Source organism: Ipomoea triloba, chromosome 8 (assembly GCF_003576645.1).
Source record: "Ipomoea triloba cultivar NCNSP0323 chromosome 8, ASM357664v1".
NCBI classification, from domain to species: Eukaryota; Viridiplantae; Streptophyta; class Magnoliopsida; order Solanales; family Convolvulaceae; genus Ipomoea; species Ipomoea triloba.
Genome location: NC_044923.1, coordinates 15,351,017 through 15,372,108, shown reverse-complemented (window position 1 = coordinate 15,372,108; position 21,092 = coordinate 15,351,017). Strand labels below are relative to the sequence as shown.

Sequence of the window (21,092 nt, the reverse complement as noted above, 5' to 3'; positions counted from 1 at the left end):
TTGTGAATATATAGACATGGATGTGTGAATCTATAACAGATACTACTGTAATCATTGAAATATGTGAACAAGTATCACTGAAATGTGTGAATATGAACTTTTCAAACTGTGAATATAATGTATTGAAATTGTGAATATATAGACATGGATGTGTGAATCTATAACAGATACTACTGTAATTAGTCAAATATATGAATATATACTTGTCAGATTGTGAATATACAGTATTGAAGCTGTGAATATATGGACATGAATATATGGACTTACATAGGCAATTGTGCTGAAAAATACCCTCTTCGGTTGCCCGGGTGCACGCTCTTTGTCAAGCATTGAGAGCCTCAATGCCCATACATCTAAGAAGATATTTTCAACTTGGCGAGATGAAGTGGTCCCTAGTGATCTCAATGTCACCAAAGCTGAAAAGTAATTCACTACAAAAGGCACAAAAAAATGAATTAAAATTAAAAAAAATAGAAAATTTACCCAATCACAGTAATGTAAGTAATTAATAAATATTTAGATGGAACATACTCTTTAGGATGTTCCTCAGAAACTTCTACAAATGCATAGTTCGAGAGGAGTTTATCTGGGACAGTGGCATTTCTGATTTTCATCCCATGTTCATTCCAAAATGGAGACCGTAGGTTTAGGGGGATGTTCTTGAACTTTCGTTGAGGCCTCTTTCTAGTAATGACATCCTCGACATCAGATTCACTCTCTGCTAATGCACTGTGTTCACATAATAGAAGTATTTAGTCAACAAAAAACAGAAGCTTATGTTTACCAAATATAGAGCCTTATATTCACACCTTGTTATCTATATGTTCACAGTCTGTGAGGTCTATATTCACAATTTGTTAACTGATTCCCTTTGTTTTACAGATTCACAGCTTTAATGTTGTATATTCACTGTTTATATATTCCATATTCACAGTTCTTAAACACCATATTCACACATCTGTCACAGATTCACAGCTTTATAATTTTATATTCATATATTGCATACTAAACATTCACATTTTTTATAGTCCACATTCATAACATTTTAGGGCTTCATTGCTAACTTTACAGCCATTCTATAGATTGACAAAAACATAGTACTAAGATCATTCTTTGTAGTATAAGTTCTAGATTCTGCTAAGTAAAAGTATTCCATTACCTATCAAATTCATCAACAGGGGAATCAGCCCTTTGAAAAGGAACTCTAGTCACACCAGGGGTTGAAAAAGTTGCATCTTTAGTGGCTTCCCCTGCAATTCTATCCACCAGGGCATCAATCCCCGGTTCCCCCGCAGCATCCTCTATCTCTTGCTCTTTCTCCTTCTCTTTCTCCTTTTCTTGTTGCTGCTCCTTGTCCTTATGTTGCTGCTGTGTTGGTGGTGGTGGTGGAGTCAGCCCCAAATCACTCCCTTGCTGCTGTGCTGGTTGTGGTGGTGGAGTCACCCCTAAATCCCCCTCCTGTTGCTGTGCTGGTGGTGGTGATGGACTCAGCCCCAAATCAAAGGTCGGAGCATCTAATTGGTCCGATGGCTGTGTTGCTTGAGATAGCCCCAAGTCAAAAGAAGGGGCATTAGGATCCATTTGTTTCCTTGTCTTTTCAAAGGCCTCGACAAGGGCATCCACAGCCGTAGTGAAGCTTTCACTACCAAAGAAGATGTCGTCCAGCTGGGATGATGTTGGGGTTGCAGTGGCTTCTATGGTGCTGGCAACATTTAGCATGTTAGATAAGCCCGAAAATGTCTTCCTCATCACATTTACGGGTGCTCCTTGCTTTCCAATTTCAGCCATAGCCTCACCAAACTCTCCTACTGTCGAAGCCAACTTTTGTAGGATCCCTGCCACCTTATCTACGCTTGATGATGGGATATTCAATGCAGCAACAGGAGGTTGATCATTCTGCCTGGAGGTGGCAGCAGCAATATCAGTAGGTTTTGATATTCTAGGGAGCACTGTCCCCCTTCCAAATGACCCTGCTTTGTTCTCTTCTTTAACCCTTTTTCTAGCAAGTTCAGCACTCCACCCAATAATGGTTGGGTATGTTCTATCCACTCTCATCCCCTTAAACTGTACTCGGTCAAAGTACACAAGCTGCACAAGATAGGGAGTTAGAATTGAAGGTTATTCACAGTTTGAAAAGTTCATATTCACACATTCATGTCCATATATTCACAGACTCAGTACAGTATATTCACATATTCAATACACTATTACTATCTGTTATAGATTCACACATTCATGCCCATATATTCACACCTTCAATACATTATATTCACAGTTTGAAAGGTTCATATTCACACATTTCAGTGATACTTGTTCACATATTTCAACAATTACAGTAGTATCTGTTCTAGATTCACACATTCATGTCCATATATTCACACCTTCAATACATTATATTCACAGTCTGAGATATCAGTAATTATATTACCATCTGTTATAGATTCACACATTCATGCCCATATATTCACACCTTCAATACATTATATTCACAGTTTGAAAAGTTCATATTCACACATTCATGTCCATATATTCACACCTTCAATACATTATATTCATAGTCTGAGATATCAGTAATTATATTACCATCTGTTATAGATTCACGCATTCATGCCCATATATTCACACCTTCAATACATTATATTCATAGTCTGAGATATCAGTAATTATATTACCATCTGTTATAGATTCACGCATTCATGCCCATATATTCACACCTTCAATACATTATATTCATAGTCTGAGATATCAGTAATTATATTACCATCTGTTATAGATTCACGCATTCATGCCCATATATTCACACCTTCAATAATGAAAATTCAAAATAAAGTGAACTTACTAGGATGAATGCAACGGGTCCAGTGAAGAATTGCTTGTCATTTTTCTGAAAAGATTGAATGGAGTCGACCATAGACTTGTGTGTATAGGCACACCAATTGTAGGTCTTGATTTGGTCAAGGTCTATCAAGGATTTTAAAATCCTAAAGTTGCAACACCTATCTTGGTGGCCACACAGCATTGTCGATACTATAAACAGGACAAAGTCGCGTTTAAACATATCTCCCGATACTATAAACAGGACAAAGTCGCGTTTAAACATATCTCCAGATACTATAAACAGGACAAAGTCGCGTTTAAACATATCTCCATGGTCTCCTCTTTTCAGAATTTGCACTGGCATTGATGTTGTGATTGCTCCTCTTTTCAGAATTTGCACTGGCATTGATGTTGTGATTGGGGATTTACCATCAATTCCCCATCGCTCCCTCCATGAGGCCACAAGGTTGGCATATGCTGCACTATCACCATCTTTTGCCATATGCTCAAATCTTGTGGCTGCACTATCACCATCTTTTGCCATATGCTCAAATCTTGTGGCCGCACTATCACCATCTTTTGCCATATGCTCAAATCTTGTGGCCTCCTCAACCACGTTGCTCCCTTGTGGAATCCCCAATGTTCTTTGAACATCATCCTTTTCTATAAGCAGCAATTCACCCCCTTCGAGTCGGATTGCAGATTCTATAAGCAGCAATTCACCCCCTTCGAGTCGGATTGCAGAGCGATAAACATCAAACTGCCTAATCAAGTACCGGATTGCAGAGCGATAAACATCAAACTGCCTAATCAAGTACTTCATTAGAGGGCCTTCACTCTTTGTTAGTTGGAGGTGTAATATCCCTCCAAAACTGATCTCCTCCACAGCCCTTTTCTGTTCATTAGTCAGCTGTTGAACAAACTCAGCCACAATCTTCGGGCTCATTCTTGTATTCCACATTTTTTGTTGTTTCTCTACTGTTTCACCCTCATCTGTGCATGGATTTTTTCCTGTAGTTTTTCTCTTTGCTGCTCTTTCAGCTCGACTACCTTCCCCTTGTTCCACTGATTTCCTCTTTCCTGTTTGTTTTTCAGCGGCAGATGGTCTATCATTACGCTGTTTTGTTTTTACTTCGGCTTGGATAGACGAGTCTGAACTTTCTGCCTCTGCAGCTTGAGAGGAAAGTATAGCTCTTGTCTTCCTTGCCTCTTTGTTCACACGGCTAGGATTTGTTTTCTCCATTGCTGCCAATTGTACCACTGAATAGTTTAGAAATAAAAACAGAACACCACAGGGCTATAGATTCACACATTGAAAACTATATATTCACATAAGCTATACTACATATTCACAATCTAGAAACACCACAGTGTTATATGTTTATTAATTATATCAACACTGTTATGCATTCACACATTCAAAACTCTATATTCATAGTTAATATACTCTATATTCACAGTTAGAAAACAACACATTCATACATTTCAGTGATAATTGTTCAGTAATAGGATTATTATATCTTCTACATTCACACATTCATACCACTAGATTCACATACCATATACTGTGTATTCACATATTGAAAACTCTAGATTCACACATTTAAGGGGCAATATGTTTAGTACTTATATCAACACTGTTATGCATTCACACACTCAAATCACTACATTCACAGAAGCAGTACTCTATATTCACAGTTTGAACACTCCACATTCACACATTTGAAGGGCAATATGTTTTGTAATTATATTTATCAATGTTATGCATTTAGACATTCAAAACTCTATTTTCACGCTTCATATTCTCCATATGCACAGTTTGAAAACCTCACACTCACAGAGATTAAACTCTAGGTCACAAAATTATAATCTCACATTCACAAAGATTAAACTATTAACATTGTATATTACATACAATAGAAATCTACTCCACAGAAACTCATTAAACTACTTAGAATCACAAAATATTGAATAAAACGTAAAATTTTTGAACTAAAATCCCATAATATAAAAAATGTGAAGAAATACCTATTGCTTAGTGTGAAGACTGCTGAAGACTGCTATTGGTATGAAGACTGCTGCTTAGTGTTGTTGCAAAAACTTCCGGTGAACGAGTGCTATAGTGAATCGGCGATGCGATGCGATTATGTCCGGAAAATGGCGGAGGAAGGGAGAGTGAATCGGCGAAATGCTCTTGCAGAGTGATAATGGTGAAGAAGCGCTGTAACTTGCGCGAGAAGATGGTTTATATATTTAAAAAATATATATATATATATGATTGGCTGGGGATAACGGTGCCACTAACAGCACCGTTATCCCCAGCAACAAACGGCGTCGTTTAAGGACCCAGGTGCACCTTGCAAGGTGCACCTGGGTCCACGGCATAACAATTGGTGGACCACTACGCCATTTACAAGGGAATTGAAAAGTCAAGATAGAGAAGAGCTAATGATGATGCCTTAGAACGGAGACCCCCCCCCCCCTTCCTTTTATACTACTCCTAGGGCCCCACGTCTCGAACAGGTGCGCAGACCACAACTCTCTACCCTCCTCAGTTGTACACATATCCCACTAGATCCCGCGCTCTCTTGCTAAATATCTCCCCTCACACCGTGTCGTAAACAACATTTTGGCCATCGCCAACTACATCGCTAACTGCCTAAGTGATCCGTTAGTCCAAGCGATCTGCCCTTCCGCCGAATTGCCTGCCACTCACCCAAGTGATTCGTCATAGATAGCCAAACCAAGCTAAGGCTCTCCGGTCACCGATAGACGGCCAAAGCGCTCCGGCAAGGGACTAACAAAGCGCTAAGTCCACACTCCACAGACCAAGGAGTCGTCCAACGGCCCACTTCAGGCTGCTTGACACCCATGGGGTCTGCCACTCGTCGGTGGACCGAGATCCGATGTCGATGTCGCCAACTAACACTCCCTCAGCCTAGGCCAACCGTTCTACCACGCCGCTTGTTTTTCCAAATTGTGCTCCATACCATGCTTCCAAACACACCCTTAGCCCCCTTTCCAAGAAAAAAGCCTCCTCCACTTTCCTAATTGGACCCCTCATTGGTCCAACTCACCTCTCACTTTTATTATCTTTTACCCTGGGACCCATCATGAGTTCCCCACTTCTTTTGGCCATCTAGATGGGCAGATGAAGTACCAAAATTAAAGCCAATTGCCCCCCCCCCCCTCCCCCGCCTCCAAATACGTGGAACTAATTAGGTCTAGTCACTGAATTCTTCGTCACTGGCGCTCATACTATCTGCTAACTACTCATTCGAAATTTGAATTACCACCCCTCCCCTACCAATACGTCAATCCCGATCCATGTGGACTTCAACTTCTCACCCTTTCAGGAGTACCATTCCCAATATCTCAGGATTCCCAACTGCACTATAACTCACTATAAAATCCCAATGCGACTCAAATTGGACTCCTTTTCCATACCTTTAAATCTCAAGCTCTCGTTCTTACAATCCCATCAAATACCATCCCCAGAACTCTCAATTAATTCTTTCTAGTTCCTTTTTCTCAGGCAGCCGAGGTCGAGCCCAGGCGCCTGACCTCGACTACGGTTTAAGCCTAGCTGTAAGGCTGGATGGGGTATACAAACTTGGTCAAAAGGGCCCTAACCGCTCACATTTTTCTCGGGGGCGATTACGGGACTAAGAAGAGTACGTATAAATTGTTACTATTTATCTTATCAAGACACACAATCTCTCTTGTAATCAATCATCTTACACAAGTCATTAATACCATTAATACAAAGTATTACATCTCTTACTTAATATCTTGTCTTTATTTACTTATTCTTTTGAAAGGGTTGAAAAACAAATATATAATATGTTATCTAAAAGTATAAGATTATGTTGGTCAGCTATAACATTTTCGGTAATGATCTTATAATAGTTTAGAGTCAAGATTCTAAATACTACATCTCTCTTTATATAATAATGAGTCGGGAACAAGTGGTGAGATGTAAACTACTTTGCACAAAGTCACCCAAACAAAAAACAAAAAAGTCACCCAAACAAACAAATTAATCCCCCTGCTTAGCTCTCTGTATCCCACAGCAAAAAGCAAACGAAAACTAGGTAGATAGAGCAAGCAACACAAAAAAAGTTATGATGAGAAATGATGACAATCTTCAATCCTCTGATATACGTACATACATTTCATTAGTGATCTGACGAACTGAGAAAGCGACGATTGCCGGCCATGTTTTCTGCCTTCCATTGTGCATGGGTTGACAAGTGTTTTGTCGCAATCAGCTGGACAGCAAGGTACAACTGATATGATGATGATTAACATCTTCACCAATTCAAGCCTGCTAGCTGGCCGGGTACGTGCCTAAACCCAACAATGACTAACATGAATATGATACTCTACTGTTAGGATCAAATGTTTACTGTTACTTGATAATTGGTAACAATAGACTAATTTTATTTTCTTATACTGTTATATTTTTGTTGAACTTGACCCTTCACTGATCTCTGTCCAATAACATATTTCGTCTCTAGGCCAATGATTATTGTTGATTGGTTTTGAAATGTTTTCGATGATGAGATTCAATGAATTCCACTATGTGTGCGTTTTTGTGCATTGTCCATCTGTCTATTCTGCGGAGTATCTATTTTTAGGACTCTGCAGCTGCTTCCTAACCTGCTATCTGCCTTTCTCCCTTTTTATTTCTTTATTTTGTTGTGGTATATGTGATGGTTCGTTCTAGTTCCAATCGCAAAGATAAAAGGGTTAATTAGAAAATATATTAATGGCAAGGAATCGTTTTTATATTATTTTTAAAATGCTTTACAATAAGGTGGCGGAGTAAAGTAATTACTAATTACACATTAACAAACTTCTTGTATTGGTTTTAGACTTCCAATCTTGTGATACGATCCCACGTCGGCTTCACAAGAGATTGTGGAGTGGTACTTAAGTTGGGGCCAAACCTCCACTCATGAGCTAGCTTTTGTGGTGGAGTTAGGGTCTTGGCTTGAGTGCAGGCTTCTAACTCCTAACCGTATTTCGAGTCACGGTAAACTCCAATTTCACACTTCGAGCGTGTGAGAGCTCCAAGAAAAATAAAGAAGAAGAACAATATATTTCTCTTGAGTGGTTCCTCATATTCATATACAATGGACCTATTTATACTAAATTAATAACACCTATAACAATTAAGCTACAATATATTTCTCTTGAGTGATTCCTCATATTCATATACAATGGACCTATTTATACTAAATTACTATTCTAACTATACAAGGTAATGATATATTCTAATATACATAATTTCCTTATACTAATAATTAGTCAATTATCCTTTAAGTACATATCAGGCATTCCTTTTAGACCATTCACTAATTAAGCCACCGATTATTTCTTTCCTTTGATGCGTTTCATCTTTGTAATGATCCATAACAAACTTCTTTTTTTAACAAATTAGTTAGATAATTAATGGGTCAAGGCCCAAAGCCCAATTCTATTAGGGAGAGCAACATGCAATTTATCAATCATTATTGCATGGATCATGGTCCACACAGCTGTGTGGATCATAAATAAAAAATACATCTTTAATATACTAAAAGTACATTATTTTTGTACATAAAATACATTATTTTAGAGTACATTATTTAAGTACTAAAAGTACATTATTTTATATATACCATGAGATAATGTACATTCAGTACAAAAATAATGTATTTTTAGTAAAATGAAAATGTACCTTATATTCATGGTCCACACAACTATGTGGACCATGATCCACACAATAATTTGCCCAAAGCCCAATTTTATTAGGGAGAGCAACATGTAATTTATACCATGGACCATAATCTAGTATACAGAATTTGACTTCATAAAGTACAGAATTCATGCTCATAATACATAGAATTATATAGCTGAGGACACATAAACACCTAACATAATACACAGAATTCATGTTTATTATATCTTGTTTATGTGTATGTGTATTATGAACATTAATTTTGTATCTTATGAAGTCAAATTCTGTATACTCGATCGTTGTCCACATTGCACTATGGACCATGGTCTACGATATAATGATTGAGAGCAACAAGAGTTGTTATACCATAGATCAGGGTTCACCTTGTAAGGTGGATCCTGGTCCTAAACGACATTGAATTATGTATTTTTATTATTGAAATTGTAAGCATCCAGAATGTAAATTGTATTTTTTTAAGTCAAAAAATATAACAGTTGTACTAAATGTTAAAAAGATTAATTGTGTATTTTTAGCATTGAAATTGACTGCAATATTTTAAATGAACTTGGTAATTCAAAACAAGGTAATCAATTACATATATGTTAATATTGTGTGTTCATGGTATACAAATTGTGAATTTTTAAAAGATAAATTGTGAACATTTAGTTTGTAAATTGTGTATGGATCCATGGATCCACCTTGCAAGGTGGATCTAGGTCCACAAAATAATTTGTTGAGCAACAAGGTGAGCCGACATCGAGGTGTCGAATGATGTGAGCTCTTAGGGAAGATCAACTTATTATTCCTAGAGTAATTTTTATTCGTTGAGCGACAACTCTTCCACTCGACACAGTCAGATCACTAAGGTCGACTTTCTTCCCTGCTCGATGTGTAGGTCTTGCAATCAAATTCCCTTTTGCCTTTGTACTTGAGGGCCAATCTCCGTCCACACAAGGAAACCTTACACGTCTATGTTACCTTTTGGGAAGCCTACACCCCATGGAAACTTTATACCTTAAACTATGGGTGGGTGTACTTTGGTTTATCAGAACTAAGATTCGAAACTCAAATTGAATTTTAAATTTCAGGTGAACCCGAATAGTTATCGGTTCAAATATTCTTAATTATGGTATTTGATATAAATTCGGTTCAGATATCGAGTGTTAAAATTTTATCTATAATCGACCTGAAACCCGAACTAACCGAAACTTTATCTGGCAATCATCCGACGACACTCCGACACTATTCCTAACAACAAATCGACTGGCGATCAACGCCCGTCGCCGATCAATTTGTGGTGAGAAAGTGTGTCGGAGGATTGTCGGAACCCTAGTAACTTGCTATCACAGGTCACTAATCGATTTTTGGACTTCATTGTACCAAAATAAAATGTTGATGGGTTTGATTGAAACTTTAAAAAATTTAAGGGTCTAATTGACTTGTCAGGTAAAGTTTAAAGGTCTATTTGAACTTTTTCCTTTTTGCACCAAGATCTATAATATAAGATGAATCGTGGTCCATGTCAATCATTATTGCGTGGACCATGGTCCACACAGCTGTGTGGACCATACTATCAAATAATGTACATTCAATATAAAAATAATGTATATTCAGTATAAAAATAATGTACAATATATTCAGGGGATATACATTATTTGTGTACTGAATGTGCATTATTTTTATACTATAAAAATAATGTACATTCAGTACAAAAGTAATGTACATTTAGTACATTAAAAATGTACATTTTATTATGGTCCACACAGCTGTGTGGACCATAATTTGCCCGTCCATGTTATAACAATGGACCAATTAACCGAGCAAAAAGCCTATAATTATAATAAATAAAAGAACATCTAAAAAGCCTACATAAGGATGCTGCTATTTGCAAATTAATTGGGCCATGCCCAAATTTCACTTTGAATGACAACCTAACTAGTTACCCAAGTCATAAAAAGAAAATCTTAATTAAGAAAATTTACATATTTGTCACTGACTTGTTCACAGCTAACAAATTTGGTGTTTCATTATCAATTCTTGTAAATGTAATTCTTAGTTGTGGTACAAATTTGCATTTTAAATTCTTGGTATGGTGTTTTTAGTGATTCACCCTAACATAAAATTGATAATTATATTTACCATAGTAAAGAATTATGAACCAAAATGCTTTATTGTGCAGAACACAATAATTTTTTTTTTAATAAAAAACATAATTTTCCTTCTTAATTATTGTACAAGTGTACATATATAGTGTCATTATTAAGGTACAATAATAAAGGTAAAGAATTATACTATTAAAATAAATAAAGCATTTACCAATATGGAGTTTATAGTACAATAAGATAATTTTAAAATGTTAAATAACGGAGTTAATTCTATTTTTGGTCTTTGATTTATAAGTGCAAGTTCATTTTTAGTCATTTTTCATAGCATTCCCATTTAGTCCCAGTATAGTTGTGGCATGGCCATTTTTTATCCTCTGACGATCAAATCTTTGAATTGTTGTTAATACAAGGACATTTTGGTCTTTTTATACAAAGTGGGTTGACCTGCTATATATATATATATATATATATATATATATATATATATATATTTATTTATTTATTTTTTTTTTAAAAAATTCATAGTTGCAGACCAAAATGCTCTTTTATTTTACGGAATAAATGATTTTATTTATGGATGACCAAAAATGGTTATGTCACAGTAATACTTGTACCAAAAGAGAATGTTAAAAAACAAAGAACTAAAAATATATTATCATCTATAAATCTATGACAAAAAATGAAATTAACTCTAGAATAATGTGTGAAATCATCAAATTAGGCGGGAAAGATGAAGAATTTCATCAGAGAGTGAAAGAACAATTCATAAATGGGTATAGTTATTAAAAATCAAGGAAAAAATAGAACAATTTTCACTTTCAGCCTTCAATTATCATGTTATTGTCAAAAAATTTAAATAGATAACTGATTGTGGTAAATAAATGCAAGTGAGGGATTTAATGAAACAAATTTAAATAAAGAAGATTAAATATAACAATGTCACAATAGTTAAGAACTATAGGTAAAATTTACGCAAAGAAATAAATATGATGTGACATAAGATATATTGATAAATTAGATCTACAATTGTAATCCACTCCCTATTGGGAGCTACTTATGGCCTCCTAGTTGAGACGATTGGCTAGGGCTTGTCTAAATTGGTTCACGTTGTGTTTATCATTACATAGTGGTTACAGAATTTTTAATAAAAATCAAAAGAATTTGATTTTGAGATATCAAGTGTACGTAAAAGTATTATTTGAATTTTCTAAAATAAATAATAAAATTCAGACCTTTTTTAACTGATTCAACATTCATCTCTATGTTTGTTAGTAATCACTACAAAATGTTGGGTCACATTTGTGTAAGACGATCAAGTCGAGTCGCGTCAATATCCAAATGCAATACTTATATTAACAAATATAATACTAAATCATGAATAAAATGTTTAGTACTTATATAAAAAAAAATGTAATACTTTTGAAGAAAAATAAAATACTTTTACATTTTAATTTGATGTACAAGTATTATTGTTTTCATCAAAAGTATTATATTTTCCTTTATAAGTAATGAAAAATACAATACACTTTTGATGAAAAGAGTAATACTTTAAATCAAAATGTAAAAGTATTACATTTTCCTATATAAGTAATAAACATTTATTCATGATTTAGTATTATATTTACTAGTATAAGTATTTCATCTGCCTCACGGATATTGATCCGTGAGACGGTCTCACACAAGTTTTTACCCAAAATGGCTATTATATATTTACGAATAATTTATTTTTTTCTAGTTTTTCAACTTTTTTTTTCTCTTTTAATTCTTTTAAAATTAACAAAATATTTTACATGAGTTTGTAAATTTGCCATTTAATTCTAATCAAATACCAAATTTGGTTTCTTAGAGGATTAAAGGCAACAATTTTTTTAAAGAAGTATTTAAATATCATCGATTTTAAAGTAAAGATTTGAGGGCAAAACTCTTGTGATCAAACAAGAATAACTATCCTTTCAAAAAAAAAAAAAAAACAAGAATAACTATGACTCTTTCACGTAAAAGTACAGGAATCAATGCCCCTAGTAAGGTTTGAACCTATAACCTTCCATTTGAGATAGTCATAGCTATACTGCTCAACCACAAGGTCTTTGACTTAAATTTCTTATTTTAAAATCGATAAGATTTAATACTTATTTAAAAAAAAAAAGTAAAGAATTGAGAATGAATAAAAGGTAATAATTCATAAATTAAAATTATATTAACCCCTTATTCTTAAACTGTTTTTCTCTCAAAACTAATTTTACATTTGCTATTTGCAGGTTGGGAATTGGAGTGATGAAAAAGGGACAAATTAGCAAGTTATCGAGAACTTTGAGGTAACTCTCATGTCTGCTTTCTTAATTTCCCACTTTCTTTGTTCCTATTAGCGGCTGCTTTTAACCTAATTAATTGACTGACCTTACAACAAAGCCAAAGAATAAATTAAGAGAGTATTTAGTTTTCACAAAATACAAAAATTTATATTTTAGAATATGAATTTAATACTTTGTTATTTGTATGTATAAATGTATAATATATATAATTAAGGATCCGTTTAGAAACACACAAAAAATAAAAATAAAAATTATCGTTACATTTTCTTTTGCCTAAAGGCTGTATTTGAAAACCCAAAAAATAATTTCTGAAAATCATTTTCTGGGTTTCCCGTGTTTGGCAAGAGAGGGAAAAATGTGGTCCATAAAAATTATGGTATTGGTCAAAGAAAATGACTTTTTTTTTGGGGTAGGGGGAGGGGCATTTTCCAAGTCTTCCTCAAGCCTTTGCCATCTCGCTTCTTCCTCCTCTTCTGCTCTCACCTCACCATCTGACCATCTGAAAGTGTTTTCCGGCCGGAAACCAATTGGCCGACTGGTTTCAGATGTGATCTTTTTGCTGTGTTTCTTAGACATTGTTATTTTGTTGTGATTTTTCTGCTCATTTTTTGAAAAATGAACGAAACACACAAAAATAGTTTTTTATTGTGCAGCTAAACACATGAAAGGAAAATATTTTTTAAAAAATAATTCATTTTTTAAAAAATATTTTTCCAAAAGTCATTTTCTTACTTTTAAAAAAGACCGTAAATTTTAATTGTTAGTACGGTGTACTCATAATATAAGAACACTTGCTCTACAACTAAAGTGTGATAAAATTGATCAATCTTTTATAGTAGTGCATGTATGTACTTGATTTGAAAATATTGATAGTTGAGAATAAATTAAAAGTGGAATAAATTTTAAAATGTATTACTCTGAATAAATTAAATCTTTAAAAAATTTAGGAAATTGAAAATTATATTTAAAAAAAAAGGTAGAGAATTGTGATCCTTTACGGCTTTAATTTAACCATAAAAGAAGGAATTGTCTTTTTTTCTTTATTTGCACTGTTTCTGCTAGAATCTATTTATGTGCCAACACTCATAGTTAAGAGATTCCAGAGATGCTTAAACTTCATCTTTTTATGTGTAAAATTAGGCTTACGTACTGGATGCCTTTAGTATCTTTTGCCTACCCAACATATTTTGGGTGAACAAAATTATGTTCCAACTCATATAAAACAATTCTATAATTTAGTTCCGTTAAGGATGGTAGGCAGGGTGAAGGGAATCATTATTGTGTGTACCATGGATAACGGTCAAAAACACATAAAGTACATTATTTTATTTCATAAAATATATTATCTTATTTAAGAAATTTTATTATTTTAACACATAAAGTACATTATACATTATTCTAACTCATAAAATACATTATCTTACCTCAAAAATTTCATTATTCCAACACATATAAAGTACATTATTCTAACACGGTCAAGTTCCACTGCTTCCCGTGCAGCCATGCGGTCACGCACCATTAGGTATGCATAAATGCACCACTCAGAAATGCTAGGTGTGGTGCATTATTTTATTGTGTGGCGCGTTTTGTGGTACATTGGTGCATTTCACTGTGGTGCGTTTTCGAACACTGTACGGTGCTTTTATGCATACCTAATGGTTCAATTTGTACCGACTGCACGGGAAGCCTTGACCTCATTTGAACCAGTATCATTCTAACACATAAAGTAAATTATTCAAACTCATGTAATACATTATCTTACCCCAAAATATTTATTACTCCAACACATGCGCAAAATAAAAAAAATTAACATTATATCAATATCGTTTTGGACCGTGGTTCATCTGTATAGACCAATAATTTGCCGGGTGAAGGAATGTATGCCTTTATGGATGTAGTTTGGGTTTGGACAAGTGGATTTCATTTTAGCCTCCTAATTTTATATTTGTTGACTAATTATTTTACATATATGTTTGGAATTTCTTTTGGAGAAACCTAATTTTACCTACATTATACGTCCTTAATTTTAAAACATATTGAGTAACACATTTCGAGTAAGTGAAAATTCTTTTAATTATTTATTTGAGCAAACGAAAGTTATTTTGAAAAATTGAAGCAAGAATGAATATTTATTCCCTCTTTATTCAATGTCTCTAGGTTAATTACATTATTTTTGAGAAGTCGACATCAATAACTGCATGCATACTATTAACGACTCACTTTTCGTCTTTATTGCATCTTATCAAGTACCAGGTAACTTTTCTTCTTCTTTTTCTTCTTCTTCTTATTTTTTTTTTAATAATGCCTATTCCTCTCTTCCCCATGGGTATAATACTTAGATCTTTAACACTATACTAAATGTTTATGTACCTCTAAATAATTAATCAAATAAGTGTAATCTTATTTCACTTCTATAAGCTTTGAAAGGTTTGAGTTATCCCAGCCTTATCTCTCCCCATGAATATCATTATATAAATTTTACACTTAGAGCGTGTGAGAGCTTTAATAAAATAAGAATAACAATGTGTGAGAGCTTTAATAAAATTAAGAATAACAATGAAAGAACATGAACAAAAACAATATATTTCTCTCACGTCTCAACGTTCATATACAATACACCTATTTATATTAAATTATTAGCACCTATAATAACTAAGCTACTAAAAATTATACTAACTATACAAGGTAATTATTTATTCTAATATACATAATTTTCTTTTACTAATATGTAATCAATTCTACTTTAATTATGCACCCTAATTGGTTATTTTCTTTTAGACTCATTTCAAACTCGACTATCAACTATCCAAACCCATCTTATTAGGATTTAGGAGGTCAAGTAGTCGATGTTATTTTGTCAATTGTCATCCATGGAAATTATTCCTATCATCTGAACTAAAACTCAAATAGTAACAGTCAAAATTTTGAAAATTTAAACCAAGTCGGTTCAGCGTGCATACATGACAACACCAAACGATATTATTCTCACCTTCAGGAGCATTATTTGTAGGTTAAAATGAAGATAAATAGTCAAGTTCCTCCAGGAGCATTATTTGTAGGTTAAAATGAAGATAAATAGTCAAGTTTCAAATAACTCTGTATTTTCTCATTTGAAAAATAAATCTTGATAAACATACTTTCTATTTTTCCATGATGGAAAAACAAAAATGGAAAAACTGTGGAAAAGGGAAATATAAAAATGCACTAACTAGGGTTTTATTCTAATGTTTGGTTTACAAGGGAATTGAAATGAAATAGGTAATATAAAGACTAAAATGCCAATAGAATTGCAATTCATAAGAAAGGATATGAGATTATTTTGGATGGGTAATTCAATTCTCGCAATTCAACTTTTCTTCCCATATATTAGATTTGCCATTCCTAAGTAATGTAGGACTTGCAATTCCTTATTTTGAGGAATTGCAAATCCATGGAATTGTAATTTTTTCATATCAAAATGTGAGATTTGTTACGTTTATAAATTTAGTGGAAAAGAAATTATGATTTCCTTATATCAAATATGAAAAACAGTTAATATATATTACGTATATGTAGTTAATAAAACTTCATGTGGCCTTTCATTTGAAAAGATAACAATGATGTTATCAAACCACAGAGTACTTGGCTATTGTGTACATGTAGTAAACATAGTATGTGCATTCAATTGCAGATACATAATATGTTAACTGCAAACATATAATCTGAATACTATTTGAACCCTAATCCATAGTATAAATTGCCATAATAATTGTGGTCAATTACCATTGAGCAGATTTAATTATACCCAATTTACATAGGCAGAACTACCTTAATATTCATAAAGACACTCGGAAAACATAGAGAAATTTGCCTCATGATTCCAATAGAACACAACTTTTTTGGTGCATTGGAAGCAAAAAGTAATAAAACTATCCAAACAAAATTAAAATATTGGCTCAATTAAAGTCTTTTAAACAATTAATTATACAAATTTAAAGAAGTAAGTTGCTAGTTTTAATCTACTCAATCAGTGTGTACGTACCAGGTACTCTATTGCTTAATTTTTATTTTTTATTTTTAGAAAAGATGTAAAAAATATCTTAACCTATGTTACCTGTATGATTTGAAGTATTTGAATATACGTTTTAAATATGTATAGAATTGGAACAGCTTTTTAGAATTGAGATATTATTCTCAAACATGATGGTGCTGCACAATATTCCTATGCCTTAAAGATTCTAAAAGACCTAAGAGCAGAAAAACAAACATACATACACACACACATATATAGAAGATAATTCACGTGCGAAAAGTTTCTCAGGTGAAACATGATCTGAGATCTAAGGTGTGTTTTCTTCGAACTAGATGAATATGATCAATTGGCTATAAAATTATCCACCTTAAGCTATATATAACAACCTAACACACCTTTAGTTTTAAACTAATACACCTTAAATTAGAAAAGTAACGCACCTTAAGTTATAAAACTACGCATCTTAAGTTTTAAACTGATTCATCTTAAACTAGAAAGTGACGCACCTTAAGTTATAAAACGACGCATCTTAACCATTTAAACTTAAGAACCTTAACGGTACTACTCAACGGGGTTGTTCAACCCGTTGGGGAACCCGTTGTGCCTTCCCTCACTAACGCACCTTAAAGATATAAATTTACGCACCTTAAACTTTAAAATTGCACACCTTAATCATTGAAGTTGCAAAGAAGTAACCCTTTCAAGCTTCTTTAATTTAGTCAAATTGTTGTTTTTTCAAAAACTTTACAAGTCTATTCATCCACTAGGATCAACGGCTAATATTAGGGGGCCCTAGGAATGTCTATTCTCCCTTGCAAAGCGAATAGCTTATTCTTAAGAATGTTATTCCCAAGAATAAAATGCCAAGACAAACAATGAAATATATAGGTCTATTCTCAGAAATGTTATTTTATTCCCGAGCTATTTCCATGAACCAAACATGTTCAATTTCTTGTTCCAGTTTGCCAAAAGCAATATAGCTTGAATGCTCAACTATAATGTTGCAATCCATTTTATCTTAGGAGATTGACACTACAATGCTTATAACACTCTCGAAAGTCAGCGAAACAATTTTAACAAGAATATGTCATGCACAAATTGAATTTTCCTTCTTCTTCTTCCCATTCTATGTACCATTATTTTTTACGGGATTATTTCTTATTGTAAATCCCAATTGCCATACATATTGACTTTCCCCATACATAATCGATCACAAACAGAAAGTGCATCCATTAATAAGTAATAGTGCACTGAAGTTTGTTGCATTGTAAGTTGCACTAATATGTTATAGTTCAACAAACTTGATTAGATTCTTTCGAGATCTTGAGTGCAAGCCAAAGTTTGTAATAATTATTTAAGAATATCACGATATTTTTTCCTTTATTTTCAGCTATGGTCTATTCAATCATGTTGAATGGATGATTAAGATTATTTCAATTTTTTTATTGAAAGACATATTTTCGCTTGAACCCTTACATGCTATGATAGGCATGCAAACGTGAGAGGGAATAATGTAAAACATGGTTTCTGTCGCCAAAAAAGGAAAAAAAAAAAAAAGTGTTAAGGGATATCAAGCAAAAAAAGAAGAATTCACAAATAAGTTGTGGCTTTACATTCAAGTTAGGCAGAGTACTAAATATATTGACTACACTTTTGCAAAAATAGAAAAGTTTACTGTGGAGTGTTAATTGGGGAGCTATCTTTATGATGTATATTTATTCTTCAAGTGGGGAAAATTTGATTCCTCATATCGAATAAAAATGGCTTGTCAAACCACAGCCATCTACCCAAAATAAATTTAAAAAAAAAAAACCCAGAACTACTCCTGCAAACAAAATACTATAATAACTTTTGAGGTTATGCCAAATCCATTGTGATTTGATGATATCACTATTTCTTTTTATAAGGAAGGTTGGATCAGTATAATTTGTTGAACAGATACTATATGTAGATTAGAGTGTACTAAAAAAAAACTTTTTGAGGTTATATATTTGACAAAAATACCAATTTAAGACAATGTTATTTAGAGTTCGGTTAATGTCAATGTTACCCTGTTTTATTTTATTTTTGTCAATTTGACCTTATATTTACTAAATATACTAAATAATAAATATAATAAAACTCAATAATGTTAGCGTTATAACATAAATAAAAAATTATGTTGGTGTAATATATTGCATTAATAACTTTTGCTTTATACATTTTTTTTATACTAATACAAATAATTTCTAATTTTAGTTATATCTTTTAAGCTTAATACCTTTAAATGTGACTGTTAAGTTATAATTAGAATTAAAACTATATTAATGTAATTGGTTACATTAATAACTTATACATTATGTTTTCTTTCTTGTAATTTACAAATATTTTCTAATTTTACATTTCTCTTTTTAGTTGTTCATATACCATTTTCAATCTAAGAATTTTTTTTCTTTCTACAGATTGTGTTGAAATATGTTTTTTAATTTTTTTTTGAGTAATACTGACTCTATTACAATATAGTATTTGACTATTTATCCATATAAGTAACACACAATTTATTCTTAATTAGTATTACATTTTTCAGCATAAGTATTGCATTTAAATCTTGACCCGACCTACCTCACAGATAAGGATCCGTGAGGTTGTCTCACAAGAGACTCACCCAAATTTGAATTAATAATTTGAACTATATATTTATTATTTATATATATTATGCTCAACACACTCTTCACATTTGTAGTAAATGACTTTTTTTTTTATGTGTTTCAAACAATACGTGGACATAGTACGAAGTATCTTTTTACATGGATGATGAAATTTTATTTTAAATAAAAATATAAACAGATAGATAAACTATACATTTATTATTTATAATAATAATTATACTTAAAATTTTATTAATTAGAAAAAAAAAGTGGAATCTACCAATAATTTGTTCTTAGCTTGTTACAATTTATTACAAGGAGAGAATGTTTGTAAAAATTGTAAAATTTGAATGGGCATGGGTCGTGTCTTCAAAGTGTTATGGATAGTGTGTTTGGTTGCATAAAGTACTGTCACGATAAAGGTAAATGAACATTATTTGTATTATTGCTGGATGGATTCTCTTATTGTCCAATCCCCTTCAAATGTTGAAGAGAAACAATTATGTGAGCAGCTTGAGTTGACGTTGTGGTCATTACTCATTATGATCATCACTTTATATATCGCATTATATATACATTTCATTTCATCAAAACAAATAATTTATAATTTATTGCAATCATTTCAACGCAAAATTTAATTTAACAATCAATTCTATTTGTCCTATTGTCTACTCCGAACTTACTTATTAGTCAAATCAATAATTAATTCTTTCTTTCTTTTTAAAAATTATTTTTAATAATTGTTAAATTTAACTTTTTGTTTTGATAGAATTCGTAAAAGTATAAATTTCATTTAATAATAAGAATAATAATTCAAATATAATAAAAAGTTGAATTGTAAATAACTTAGTCCAGTTTTTTTAATGTAGTTTCTAAATATATAAATTTTATATGCTAATAATAAAATTAATATTATGAAAAATAGAATTATAAATAATTTTAATCAAGTTTCATTAATTGAATCATATACATGAAATGATGAGACGGTTGTAGTATTTATTAATCAAATCAATTTTTCATTTTTACCTTTTTTAATTTATTTTTTATGATTTTAAATTCAATTTTATAACGTGTGTATATATATATACACACACTGGCACACCACACATATTGTGCACTAATATTAAAACAAATATTATGAAAATAAAATTTTAAATATCTTGAATTAAAGAGTCGTTAACTAAATTAAATATGTAAAATAAAACATATGAAATAATAATTATGAGGGTTTACAAGTACAAATCTAATGTATTCCATGATAGTAAAATTACTCTAATAATTTTTTATCCGTTAGAGCATCTCCAAAGTTGTAGATTTTTTAGGAATTTTTACAAGTGTGATTAAGAATGAGAATATCAGAGGTGAGAAAAAATAAAAAGAATAAATTAAAAAAAAAATCTAAAAAAGATTATTAGTGGTCGGGCGCTCCGGTGCGCCTCACGCACACTAGGCGGATTTTTTCTATTTTTTGTGGGGCCAACAAATGAGACAAAA

The 21,092-nt window shown here is 32.4% G+C and overlaps 1 protein-coding gene across 1 annotated transcript; it reads right to left on the bottom strand.

Moving 5' to 3' along the window:
• Positions 1 to 367: 367 nt before the first annotated feature.
• On the bottom strand, positions 368 to 4,060 carry LOC116027004. The gene is made up of 4 exons (XM_031268434.1): positions 2,840 to 4,060; positions 1,160 to 2,088; positions 532 to 729; positions 368 to 431 (listed from the first exon to the last, which is right to left on the bottom strand). Exons 1-4 carry the CDS (start codon positions 4,058 to 4,060, stop codon positions 368 to 370), a joined length of 2,412 nt encoding a protein of 803 aa, XP_031124294.1.
• Between the last annotated feature and the right edge of the window lie 17,032 nt (positions 4,061 to 21,092).

Coding starts and splice junctions, on each gene's coding strand:
- LOC116027004 (XM_031268434.1), bottom strand. CDS start 4,060: ATGGAGAAAACAAATCCTAGCCGTGTGAACAAAGAGGCAAGGAAGACA. Junction 2,089..2,839: donor GACCCGTTGCATTCATCCTA/GTAAGTTCACTT, acceptor TATCTTGTGCAG/CTTGTGTACTTTGACCGAGT. Junction 730..1,159: donor CCTGTTGATGAATTTGATAG/GTAATGGAATAC, acceptor ATGTGAACACAG/TGCATTAGCAGAGAGTGAAT.